At 41.0% G+C, this 14295-nt stretch overlaps 1 protein-coding gene across 1 annotated transcript in view; it reads right to left on the bottom strand.

Moving 5' to 3' along the window:
• The window catches only part of BRD10 (bromodomain containing 10), a 55306-nt gene extending 45660 nt beyond the window's left edge, over positions 1-9646 (bottom strand). Inside the window, exons 1-2 of the mRNA XM_005155106.3 lie at positions 9007-9646; positions 6439-6639 (exon numbers count right to left, since the gene is read on the bottom strand). Coding sequence (XP_005155163.2) covers positions 6439-6639; positions 9007-9593 — 788 coding nt within the window. The 5' untranslated portion in view covers positions 9594-9646. The remainder of the gene's footprint in view (positions 1-6438; positions 6640-9006) is intronic.
• Positions 9647-14295: the final 4649 nt, after the last annotated feature.

Consider the following 14295-nt stretch of genomic DNA (forward strand, 5'->3'; position numbering starts at 1 on the left):
AAAAATAGGACATCTGCAAGAATATCAAGGTTTACCAGTAACAGCAAGGATTCTTCTTTAATGCCCCAACGGTAAACTAACATTTTTGCCTCAAGGCATAAGCAGATTCTAAAAGGTATGATTAGGATATAGCTGTACTTAAGAGAAAATTTTTTCTAGAGCTCTTTCAAAGCTTCTTATGCATTTTTCTCACATTCTTTTCTCTGAAGCTTTTGTCACTGACCACTGTTAGAAACAAACACCTGTGTACATCACTAATGTGACCTGTTGCTGGAATTTACATTTCCCAATTTCTAACCTCCAATAATATTTCTTCATACACAACTAGAAAATGTTGTGTATCCATTCAAAGCATCAATGCTTTCCAAATTCAGCCAAAGAATAATAGTATATTAAAATCTTTTGTTTGAATATGAAGCTAATAGTGGCTTCTAGCATTAGGAATGTGTATTTGAAGCATTAACTATGTATCTCAGTGCAAAAAACTGTGACAAACCTAGCTTAGCTGACATCTTAGCATGGATGCAGGAGAAATATGCCATGACCATGAACTTAAAATCTGCATTCTCTGTTTATGCAAAATGACATATAATACAGTAAGATTCCTCAGAATGTTTTATCTTACATAATTTAAACAAATGTCAAGGTATTTATTGCCATAATTTGAATAGAAATGTTTAATACCACATATATGCAACCTTGTTTTTTACATACCTATCAAATGCAGAAAAGCAGATTCATGTAAAACATAAAATTAAAATGTAAAAGCAAACCGATCAGTAAATTCTCAACTTCACTCTCTCAGCACACCATTAGTTTTACTGTATAATGGATGAGATCTCAAGACAAAACCCCACTCTGCAGCACTAATTTAAAAACGTACAATGAATGCGGTCTAATAACAAATGCCCATTTGCCATTCCAGATGAATAAACCAGTATATTCAACAATACTGCTTGTATAAAGTGAGCATTTTTTTAATTCTGATTTTTGTTCTATTTCTATGTGTTAATACTGCATTAATTTATAAATAAATGTAATAAAAAAAATCAAAATAAATAACTGAAGTGGACAGAGGAAGAAATGATACGAAGTACAAATTAATTTCAAAACACTCCCAAATCCCATTCCCTCCTTTCTCCTAACCATAAAACATATTTCCAAATAACCTGCTGCCTCTAAAAGGTGTGAATACTATTAAAGTAGTATGGAAATATGCTTAAATATGAATAGACACTTAGACGGAACATCTGTAGAAACAATCACGTAAGTATCACTTAATAAAAACGCAGGTTGTAGATCTAAAAATACCATGTTCACAAGCAGTTTCAACTTACCATCAAGTAGTAATATAAATAAATGTGAAATTCTAAATGTGCTTCATAAAATGACAATCATTATACTACTTTAAAAATCTTTTTTAAAAGAAAAATGTATCTTGTTCCACTTTCAAAAAGTTTGCATTTTTTTAAAAAGTTGTCATTTTATCACAGTATCTGTAGTCATTCTATTCTCAGTATACATTCAAGAGAAAATATAGTAATTGCACACTTTCACATCTTCCTTATTGAGGTCTTCCTATCAGCTGGCTATCTTTTCAAGGGCATAGCTTTTTCTTGGGGCATTTTTGTTGGTTTTCTTTTTTGAGAGGGAGGAGGGGAATAAAGTGGGGAGAGGAGGTGCAGCAAGGAAGAAAGTGCAGAGGACAGAGGGAGAGAGAGAGAAACATTTGATATTTATGAGGACAAATAACCTTACACTGAGAAATTCTTTGGACAAATGTATTTGTCTTTTATGCTGACAGCAACTGTAAAAAGCCTTTGTTCATACATTGATTTACATTTATCAGGAACATGTTTCCAGGCACACATTTTGTTTACAATAATAACACAAGACTACCCCAAGGTTTAAGGTCAAGCTGACACTTCCAGATTAACAAAGGACAAGCATATTCCTAAAAGAACGTCTGCAGCAGTGGATAAAACCTGACCAAAACATGCACAAGTAGGGATATCCCCTAGAACAGAGTCCAGACAACTCCCCACTTGTAATTTTCTCTCTTTAGACAGCAGACACATCTAGCCAGCTAATTCCTTCTCACTTGCAACAAGAGATTTCTCTGGGAGGGCAGAAAAGACAAATACTAGATGGTACTTTCCCCCCTGCCCCCAGATTATAATTTCTGAACCACTATAGTAATGAGTAATTTTTCACAGGTAAACGGTATGGTACTGGAACTTTGATGACAAGGTATAGAGAACTGCTTTAATTCTACAATACTTGTTTCTACAAACTTTCTTCTTAAAATTATACTAGAAAGCTAAGTATAAAATTAGCAATATTATGCATTATTCTAAATTAGATCAAGATTCAATGGTCAGAAGAAACCAAATTTGGAGATGCCCATGTGACCTTAATTCTTTACCGTAATGTTTTACATCGTATTACAACATACTTTTTTTACATACATTTTTCATAGGACACACTTCATTCCATGCTCACATCCTCGTAAAAGGCTAGACTGGCTGTATATGCATACCTCATTCCACAACTTGGCAATTTAAATGACTAACTTACAGCCAGAATTGAGTTCTTTAAATGTTTCAATGAACATGTCTGAAACTTATCCCAGAGTCATGTTTTCAGAAATGGTAAAGACATAGTTTTGCCTAGCATAATTTTCAACAAATCAAAGTTGTACAGACAGTTATTCCCATTGAAATCAAACAGTTAATTACCTGGCATTTACTGTTTTTTTAAAAAATTCCAGTAGGAAACTACCTCTATGCCTGTAAATGCCTCTCTCTCAATAGGCAAGCATTTCCAATTACATAATAATTCCACCGTTATTTATTGTTAATTAATATGGAAGTTAGTATGTCAGTATGTTACTTAAATAACATGTAATCAAGCAGCTGAGTAGAACCTCATGGAAATGTAACTGATAATTGAAGTAAGATGGTCAATATTCTGATAATAAGAACAACTGAAGGAAAACTTCTAACAAGACTGACAAGAAAAGTAAATTACATGTCCTTATATACATACATTTGGGGGTGGGGGAGAGAAATACTTCAGAAACTAGCAGCTGCAAAACAGTGAAATTAGCTTTGCAAAGACATCTTCCCAATTTTTACATGTTGAGTCTACCATGATAAATGTATTAGTTGTGGGAGGTTATAACCACTAAATAAGGAAAAAAACTGAAATTAATTATGTTGAGGACACATAAAGAGGACATGGAACTGTTGGAACAAGTCCAGAGAACGGCCACATGGATGATCGGGACTGGAGCACCTCCCATATGAAGACAGGCTGAGAAAGTTGGAGCTGTTCAACCTGGAGAAGGCTGTGTGGAGACCTCATAGCAGCCTTCCAGGATCTGAAGGGGGCCTATAGGGATGCTGGGGATAGACTTTTCATTAGGGAATGCAGTGATAGGACAAGGGGTAATGGGTTAAAACTTAAATAGGGGAAGTTTAGATTGGATATAAGGAAGAAATTCTTTACTGTGAGGGTGGTGAGGCACTGGAATCGGTTGCCCAGGTAAGTTGTGAATGCTCCATCCATGGTGGTGTTCAAGGCCAGGCTGGACAGAGACTTGGGTGACATGCTTTAGTGTGAGATGCCCCTGCCCATGGCAGGGGGTTAGAACTGAATGATCTTAAGGTCCTTTCCAACCCTGACTATTCTATGATTCTATGAAATAGATTATGTAAGACGTAGATAAACTACATCAAAGAAGAAGAGAACTTCCTAGAAAGAATACCTAGTTACCAAAACAAAAGAAGGATTTGGAATAGGTTTTCCATTAAGCTGATTAAAGAAAAGAAGATAAAAGGCACACCTCAACATAGTCTTCAAAATACACAGCTGAATAAAACCTTCTTAAATCAATTTCAACATTTGGGGGGGGGGGGGAGGGGGAATAATCACAAACTCTTTTACGGATTTAATTTACTACATTTCTTTGTATTCATCATAAGACGGCAGTCCTTTACAAAGAGTATCTACATATCTAAAGCAAAGGATTAGATATTAACTTTGACTTCAACAGGCAATTTCTTTGGGTATCTGGCTAAGTTTTGTAGAAAGCCACTTACATTTGCAACCTTACTTACCTGGGGCTGAAAGCATGTAACTCCTACTCAGGTGACTAAGCAGTCTAAACTAAGATAATTACTAGCTAGAAAGTACATGTATGCTGATTGGTCAGCTGGATGGCTAGGAAGTGAGCATTTTTGTATGTTCCTGGTAACTCATCTGCAAGTTGTGTAAATTGCAGGTGCTGCCTATCCAAACACAACTGATGAGCAAGCACACAGGCAAGTTACACCACAACATTGCTCACAGTTTTGTAGGGAAAAACAGCAGCAGTGAAAGAGCAGAAGGAAGGCAAAGCTCAGTGCGGTAGAATTTCAAATCCTGAACAGTTTACAGACTCATTTGATGGGACCATCCCAGTCACTCATAACTATACCCTTACACAGGATACCCTGTATTATAGCAACAGATTTGGACACTCATACTTTGACAACTCTGATGAAAGACCAACTAAAACAATACTAATAACCAATAAAATAATATGTATCCACTACAGTAGTGCTTTAGTCCTATGAATACAGTTTATAGCATGAATTCTACTGGGATACATTAAAATATGAAGTCTGCATTAACATTTTCTGACCTGAGAAATATGGAGATAATTGTTCAGAATTGCATATATAATTCTCCTTACAGATTTAGTACAAGATTTAAACAGGTATAAATGCAATTTCAGTTCAGCAAACTTCATTTTTGTTACAAAAAATGAAGAGCAAGTGAAAGCCACTTTTAAAATGGAAATAGCATCCCATCTTAGTGTTGTAAGTATATGCATTCACATATAAAACACTCTAAAAATGTGTATGTGCTGTATGATATGATCTTCACTGGAAATGTATTAATAAGTAAGCCTCCCAAATTCTAAGCTTTTTTCATAAAATACTTCTATAATGTACTTCTGGAACATTTTCATTGTGCTGAATTGACAAACAATTGGTATACAAAGGTTCAAGTTACTTTCAAAAACATGGTGAATCCCACTAGGAAATAAGAAGGTATCTGAAGCATGATTATCTGAGGAGATCAACAGAATCAAAGACATATTCAATCAGCTACCTGATGACACACTTTTATTGCTTCCTAATGAGTCCTATAGTTCAAAATTTCAGGGCATAAAAACACAAGCTAGTTGTGATCTTCTGTTAATGTGTAGAATCAAGTACCTGGGGGTATCCTTTGCACTGGGAATTTTGAGTATATCCAGATAAATGCATTTAATTGTTAATTACAAGAGTTTTGCAGGAACATGCATAAACAAGACGTACGAAAGCAAAATTTTTATTTCATGAGGTAATATGTGCACCTGACTCTATAGGTGAATCAAAATGTAATCAAAATGCCCTTTTTCATAACTGTTATGAAGTTCAGAGATATAGAACACAGAACTGAACACAAATAAAGAGAACTTTACCAGAGAAATAACAACCCTAATGATTTCTGATATTTTGCAAAGTATGAGGTGGTAATATGAATAAAAATTCACTCAATTCTATAGAAAAATAACTGGTTAACACTCAAGTCAGCCAAAACTGCATGTCTTCAAATCTGCTGAAAAAGAAGACTACCTGCAAAGTGACAGTGAACTGGTTATACACAGGAAAATTCTACAAAATTGTAAACTTCGAAAAAAGCTGAGAAAATCTTGCTTTCTAAAACTAATAGTCTTACCATCATGCTTCATGTTCAGACACAGTCCCCCAAGCTACTGTTAAAGTATACAAGCTTACAAGCTTTGCTTTCCTCAAAGTAAACCATACCATAATCAATGTTAAACACTGCCTAGAATTAATTACCTCCCAAATGTATGAAAACCTCAAAATCCCAGAGTTAATTACCCACATTCTAAATTTATTACTGAGAGTTAAATGCCACATCAGTGACATAACAGAAGTGGCAGTGGCAGAGGTAATTTGCTTCTGGCTAACAGTGAGGAAAGTAGTGAGAAGATCACAGAATTAGACAGTAATTAAGCATTCTGGTAGTTTTGAATCTAACTGTTGCATGGAAAAGAGTCCAAGAAGAGGTGTGATACACCATGACTGAGGTAACAGGAAATTGCTGCAGGTTCTTGCAGTTACTATTAGAAGTTTCATAATCCTAAAATAACAGCATCAATTTATTTTAAAGTTTACATGACTTCAGAAATTTTCAAGAATGTGGTAAATCAAAAATTAATTATTTGTGGATGCACTGTATTGAAGTCCTAGTCATGAACTTCAGACAAAGAGCACTACAACATTTATTTACCTAGAAAAGCCTTAAGGAGCTAGTCCCTGTAGAGAACTAGGAAGACATAATTATTTAAAAGTGAAACAAAACAGTTTTTCCTATTACCTCTTTTCCTCTTTTGCTCTCAGGTGTTCTTCTTGTCTTAGAACCTGAACCATCACAGACTCAAACATGCCTGTCGACAAGCCTACTAAATTGCGAGGCATGGAACGACGTCTTGTTGAAATGCATGCTGCTCCTTTCTCATCTTCCAGCCCATAACATCCTCTAGATGTTACAGCTATTGAAGTTTTCTCTCTCAAATGCCTAGAAGAGCAAGCCAGTTCACAATTACAATTTCCCTTATTAACAGCACTTCAGTGCCTACACTACCAATAAAACATATCAATATCAAGCATATTTACTCAGAAAAAAAAGCAGTTATTTTTCACCTGCCATTTTTACCACTTTGAAAGTTCCTTCAGGAATTTAAAAAATTAAAACCAACATGCTAACATGAGCTATATTTTCACATCTGTTAAAAACGGTGGATCTTTACCTCAAGTAAGTAAATATTATTTGGAGATTTAACTTCCTATATTAATGTGTATAAAAAAATCAGAAAGAAAATACTTCCACAAGGCTTGAGATAAGAAACTGTAATTTTTAGAAGACATCTAAAAATACGGGGGGGGGGGGGGAAGTGCACTTGTTGATTTGGGTCAAGGGGGCTGTGTATGTAGCAGCAGTTTAGTTTTGTTAAAAGTGTAAAAAAAAAAAGATCAAAAAGCCTATCACTTTAAATTTGCCTGTAAAGTTATATCTTACACTGTTTCAACTGTTTCAAAGTACTTTAGCAAAACTGGTATGAGAAGCAACACTCTTATGACACCTCTGAAAACATCTGAGGTGAAGGTGTAAAAAAAGTCCAGCTTCCATTCTAAAGTGATTTTTCTATGGTCTGCAGTATCTGAGAGTCATGAAACCAACCCTGAGTCATTTGATGGAGCTCACTGAGGAAAATACTGCCCTAATGAAACAAGAATGATTATTCCAAGAAGTAGTTCTTGAATTCCATTTTACTAATAAAATTATTTCTGTTAAACACTTCAAACAAGTCTGTCTGACCAAAAATTACAAAAGAATTTTGAGATTTCTAGATTTCTCAATCCCTTCTATATCTAGTTCTTCGAAACTTTCACCAAGTGAGTGTATACAGACAAAAAATATTTACAAATCTCTGAAGAGCTGATGCCAACAATTCAGGATTGCTCTTTGCCTGTTTAGTATTTCTTCATATTTATCTGAACAAAGACTGCATTTGTGAATGACAACTGATTTTGGTAAATACATATACTGTGATATGATGACACTACCTTCACTTTCTTATGTAGTTTCTAATAAAAAGGCATCGAGCATTCTTAGGTCTTACTGAATCCAATGAGTAGGCATCTAATTCAACAAAGAGATCTCCACAAAATGTCTATCAATTCCATACAGTTGAGATGTTACAGTCAACAAAATGTACAAAGGGAACTTGGCACAAATCTTCAGGCTGCATCTGGTTAGCCATCCAGCAGTAATTCTCTTAAGCCAGCAATTATGACTTTTTTTTTTTTTAATCAAGTTTTACTCAGGCAAGCTAGCAATATTCATGCTCTGGTAGATTCATCTCCTTCCCTTCTAGTCCCACACTGTCCCAGAACTGTTGTTGCACAAAAGCAGTTTCAAATATAGTGTTGCTACACCAACACGGAATATATTCACTCCGTGTTACTGAGTTTGGCACCACACTTCTGAAGTGCTCCTATCACACAAAGCAAGGTCCTGTTTACCAGCTAGCAGCCAATGCTGTGTCACTATCGAGTTTAAGGCTGATGGACATGCACAGATTTATGCATTTCTCAATACTGTTCCTTCTTCACCTTCACCCTTTGCTTCTGTTAAACTCCTGAGAAAGTACATTTCAGTCATAATTTAAATGGGACTTTCTACAATATACCTTGACAGGTTTACTTGCTTCAGTTGCTCTGGCTGATGAACAAGCTCCTGCCAGTGACTTAAACATACCACAATTTCCATCTTGCCATTTACGACTATAACATGTCAAACATTATCTTTCATTTTATGATTATTAAAAAGAAAAGGAAAAAAAAACAAACCACAATACCCCTTTGTTATTTCAAAGCAGATACTCTGGCTCAAGAATTTATTCCTACTTGTTTCCAAGACATTAAAAATTTGAGACTGTAGAGTTGATAATTTTGAAGAGTCAGATGCTTATGCAAAGTTTGGGTTAGTTTCACTTGCTTTTGACAGAAAACAAAGAAAGGAGCATTTGACATCTTGTCTAAACAAGTCTGCCTCCAGTTCCTGAAAATGCTTCTTTCAGAAGCCTTTCTTAGAGAAGCCTTTCTTACAGAAAATCTTAAGCAAGAAACGCTGACCCTTTTTTTATATTTTGGTATTTTTACGTTTGGAATCTCCAAAGCAGACTGAATTGTATTTGAATAGCTCCCAGCAGGAAACATTCCTCTTTGTGTAAGCACTGAGACTTCAAGTATTTTATTGTGGGGTTTGAGTTTTTTTTTTAACCCATTCAAATGGTATTTTGTACATGAAGAAACACATCCTCCTTTCCTACTTTACGTAAACAGCACGTGATTGGGCCCCTTTTAAGCTTTCTACACCTACCGGGAGAGCAGCGCCAGCTTCTGCTCCAGCATCATCTCCAGCTTCTGGGCCTGTTTGGAGAGCCAGTGATCTACACCATTCAGTCGGTAGCAAGTCTCCAGCATTAGCCGGAAGTCACCCACGAAGTCTGCTATCCCCACGTACTGCCCACTGGAAAATTTTTCTTCCATCTTCAACAACCACATTCCAGCTGGCGACTGCTGAAAAGAGTGACTGCTCTTACGACCCGAGAGGGAGCCAGCTCCTTCTTCCCTGATGGATGCCTGATCCGCAAGGGGCTTCAAAAACGGTGCTGTCAGAGGCCGGTTCTTCTCCAGGAGAAACTCACGCAAGATGCGGTATCCCTGCTGCAGCTCGGGATTCAGGCTCTGTTCCCAGGAGCAGCCGCCGCTCTTCCCTCCCTCCTTGTCTCCCTCCTCGTCCGGCTCCTCCTCCCCGCCAAGGCGGCTAACCGCGGGCCGATCCACCGAGAGGTTTCCAGCCGCGGCGCCCGCGGGCTCCGCCGAGTCCATGTCTCCCACCCCGCTCACGCACGGGGCCTCGCCGGCTCCGGGGTAACTGCCGGCACGGGGACGGCTCTTCAGCATCACTTAGGGACCGCCGCGCTCCCCCTCGCCCAGCCGGAGAATCGACATCGGGCTCACCTATGCACAGAGACACTATTCAGTCCCTCACCACGCTCCCCCGCGACGGCCTCAGCCCTGCCCCCAACTGCGGCGGGAGGGTGGGCCTCAGCTGCCGGGGCGGAGGCAGCGGCCGGCCGCCGGCTTGGCCCGCCTCTCCCTGGCGCCGGCCTCCCCGGGCCTCCGACGGCCCCGCCCGCCCGAGGGCCGCGCTCTGCCTGCAGGGGCCGCCTCCCGCGTTGGACACCAGCGCATCCAGCTCCCGTCCCCTTCCCTGCCCGCGCCCCTCCCGCCATGATGAGGCTTCCCTCCTCCACTCGCCCGCGGCCTCCTCCTGAAGGGAGGCGCAGAGGCCGGCCGGAGGGTGCCGTGTCTGGGATGGCCGCTCGCGTCTGCACGGCGGATGCTCCGCTCGCTTCCCGTCCCAGCCTCGCCTCCCCGCGCAGCCCAGCCCGGCAGCGGCGACTGGGCTGGCAGCGGGGCCACTTAACGGTCGGCGGCAGGGGGGAAGGGAGAGCAGGTCGAGAGAAAGAAACGCAGCGCCTCACCTACCGCGCGTGCGCCCGACCGGCAGCGCGCGGTGGGGCTTGGGCGCCAGGTGAGCTGGCGTCATCAGAGGGCGCCCGACGCAGGGCGGGGCTGGGTGCGGGTGTAAGAGAGAGCATGGGACGGGACGGTGAGGGTGAGGTGGTGCAGTGGTTGGGGTTGTTGTTTCACATGGCGCTGGTGCGTCGCGGCAGCCCTCAGCCTCGTCAGAGCACGAACAGCCCATTGTTCTTATGCGGTCGGTGAAAGAGTTCCTCTAGGAACATCCACGTAACTGTTTTCCCGAACGTAAAGGTGTTGAATTAAAGACGTTCAGCAGTTAATGTGAGAAAGTTTGAGAGGGCGCTCGGGTCTACCGCCTGAAGCGCTTACTCGAGGAGTTAGGGGTTTGTGAGGAAAGGTACTGAAAACTGCGGAGAGCTATCCCGGGGATGCACCTGCAGTCCTTTCAGGTTTGCTCTTCAGCACCCTCCAGTCCTGATCACCCCTACAACGACATACTGAGGAGCGTTGCAGGGCTCCAGGGGATGCCACAGTAGTAGTAAGCACCAGGGGGACAGTAATTAGTGGGCCGAATTTTGAGTTCATCCCCTCAGCATGTATGAGTTAAAAAGTTTAGGGCACCTGGCTGGGCAGAGGGCTGGGGGACGACAAGGAAGAAGGAAACACAGACCAGTTTTCTTTGCTCAAGCCTTTACTTCTATAGGGTCATTCACATTCATTCTACAAGGTAACTTTGTGCAGAGATCACTCCAGAGACCCTGTGCATGACATCTTGACAGGAACAAATCAGACTTTGCAAGATAAATGCAGAACCACTCCCCTGTTCTTACTGCACTTCCTCAGTCTAGGGACACTGGGAAAATTCCGTCTCCTTCATTCCTGTTTGATCACAGTTGGCTTTCATAAATGGTTCTGTCAAGCTGCTTTTGTGGAAGGAGCCCGAGCAGAGGCCGTGGGGATGGTACCCTTCATGTGCTATGTTTCCCTTGCAGGCTGTGCATACATGACAGAAGTTTGGGACCCCCCCTTCTAGCCCCATTTTCCAACCCCAGTCTACAAAGTACAGCCAATGCAAAAAGGTTGATCCCTGAGGTCCTGCCATCTCTCCTGATCACTTACTGATGTTTCAGCTACCTGTTTTTATCCTCCAGAATCTCTTGAGTTGCAGACTCCAAACACGTGAGGTCAGACATCTCGGCATGCCAGGTGTGGTATTGGAATAGGAGGCTGCAGCATGTTTCCACACTGGAGGGAGGTGATCATGCCTGGAGGGCCGTTGTACATTTGAGACCTCAGTGATCGGTGCAACAGTCAACTGAGTGTAGCCATAAATGGGGTGACCTGCAGGCCTGTGTTGTGCTGTAGGTATCCCATGGCCACTGGATAAACTCATCCAGCTCACTGTTAAAGGAGTGGTGGGCAGCTCCCATGTTGTACTGGCAATTACACCACTCCTTGGAGATGACCATGCCTCTGTGTAACAGTGAGAAGTTATTGTGTGAATATTGTTTCTGTTTGAAAGGATAAATGATGAATAGAGTTGTGTTTCTTTGTAAGAAAATCCTCTAATAGTTTTAATGGGCATAGTGGGGGAGCCTTTTCACAGACAGGATCTTCATGGTGTGCTCTGATCAGAGGCCTTTTGATGCTGCACACTTATGATTCACAGCATCTGAAATGCTATAAGGTAGCAGTTCTGTATTTCCTTATGGTGTTAACTCTAATAAATTGCATTTTAAATGGTACTTTGCAGAGTCTGAATGCCTTTCTTACTGGGACCACAGTGGACCACCGTGTCCTGGTGCAAAAGAGAGGGAATGCTGTCTTGTGTTTCCACTGATAGCTTGCCTCAGAAAAAGTGTTTGGCTTGTTTAATTTGCACTCCAAGCTGAAGGTGGAGGGTTGTCATCAGGGGAACAGAAATTTTGGAGGTCTTCCTGCAACATTTGTGGAGATGAAATCATAGAATCATAGAATAGTTAGGGTTGGAAAGGACCTTAAGATCACCAAGTTCCAACCCCACTGACATAGGCATGGACACCTCACATTAAACCATGTCACACAAGGCTCTGTCCAGCCTGGCCTTGAACACTGGCAGGGATGGACCATTCACAGCTTTCCTGGGCAACCCATTTCAGTGCCTCACCACCCTCACAGTAAAGCACTTCTTCCTTATATCAAATCTAAACTTCCCCTGTTTAAGTTTTAACCTATTACCTCTTGTCCTACCACTATAGTCCCTGATGAAGAGTCCCTCTCCAGCATCCTTGTAGGCCTCCTTCAGATACTGGAAGGCTGCTATGAGGTCTCCATGCAGCCTTCTCTTCTCCAGGCTGAGCAGTTATTCAGAGAAATCTCCAGGAGCTTGCCAACAAAGTTTAACTTGACAAGAAGGTATTCTTTATTATGGTGCCAGGACACAAGGGAATAGCTTCTCCTGGTGTGTCTCCACAAATTGCTAAACAAGCCATCCTTATATAGTTGCTAAGCATGCATATTCATTACGTACATCATGCATATGCATGAGGCTATTTACAGCATTACATAATTCTTCTAGAAAGTTTCCTCTCATATGTACAAAAATGTGGTGGTTTCTTTGGGGGTCGTTTACTTCTTCCACAATCTTCACTTCTGGCAGTCTTTGAAGCACGCACAGTAGATAATGCTTACACCAGCTTAATTGGCTTGGTAACACTGCAGACATAAGCATCCTGTACTTCTACTTATCAGTTAGCTTAGCTGCAGCCCATCCTGGACATCTGCTAGTCTCAGATACTCTTTATAGAATCATAGAATCGTAGAATAGTTAGGATTGGAAAGGACCTCAAGATCATCTAGTTCCAACCCCCCTGCCATGGGCAGGGACACCTCACACTAAACCATATCACCCAAGGCTTCATCCAACCTGGTCTTGAACATCGCCAGGGATGGAGCATTCACAACCTCCCTGGGCAACCCATTCCAGTACCTCACCACCCTAACAGTAAAGAATTTCTTCCTTATATCCAGTCTAAACCTCTGATGTTTAAGTTTCAACCTGTTACCCCTTGTCCTATCACTACAGTCCCTAATGAATAGTCCCTCCCCAGCATCCCTGTAGGCCCCCTTCAGATACTGGAAGGCTGCTATGAGGTCTCCACTGTGAAAACCTAGACCTTGGGCCCAATGTAGGAGAGGATCTGGTTAGAGACCATCTTAAGAACCTGAATGTACACAAGTCCATGGGACCTGATGAAATCCATCCGCGGGTCCTGAAGGAGCTGGTGAATAAAGTTGCAAAGCCACTGGCCATCATATTTGAAAAATCATGGCAGTCAGGTGAAGTTCCTGATGGCTGGAGAAAGGGAAATATAACCCCCATTTTCAAGAAGGGGAAAATGGATGACCCAGGGAACTACAGACCAGTCAGTCTCACCTCTGTGCCTGGCAAAATCTGGGAGCAGATTCTTTTGGAAGGCATGCTAAGGCACATGAAAACCAACAAGGTGCTTGGTGACAGCCAGCATGGCTTCACTAGGGGAAAATCCTTCCTGACCAATTTGGTGGCCTTCTATGACGGGACTACGGAAGTGATGGACATGGGTGGAGCAGTTGTCGTCATCTTTCTAAGAAAAGTACTAAGTACTAAGGTCATAATGACCTAAAACTACACCAGCTACAGCGATTTGTCTGATACAAGGATTCTCATTATGTTCTCTAGATGCATTCTGACTGGGTTTTCTTTTTTTTCTTTGAAACATGTCCCTCAGTTATTTTCCATTGCTACTGTTACAAAGCCATCAAACTTAACGTTACTTAGAACTGATTCAACTTTTTCACAAAGGTTTGCATTTCATTTTGTGCCTTGTCTCAAATCCTCCCTTTTTCTGTCCTTTTGCAAATTCTTTTGCAATGCTTTATATACTTCCATTACCATTTAGTGTCTTTTTGAAATATTTTCCTGTTTCTACTTGATGCTTGATTTCACTCGTTTTACAATCTTAATAATTTATCATAGATTGTTTACAATGCCAGAAGAAACATTGTATCATACCACAAGTAATCAATATTGAAACAATTAATACTAATATTCCTGTAATTAATGTAAAGTGTAAACTTTGGTCCCAGGCTTGTACAA

The sequence above is a fragment of the Melopsittacus undulatus genome, chromosome Z, assembly GCF_012275295.1.
Source record: "Melopsittacus undulatus isolate bMelUnd1 chromosome Z, bMelUnd1.mat.Z, whole genome shotgun sequence".
NCBI lineage: Eukaryota > Metazoa > Chordata > Aves > Psittaciformes > Psittaculidae > Melopsittacus > Melopsittacus undulatus.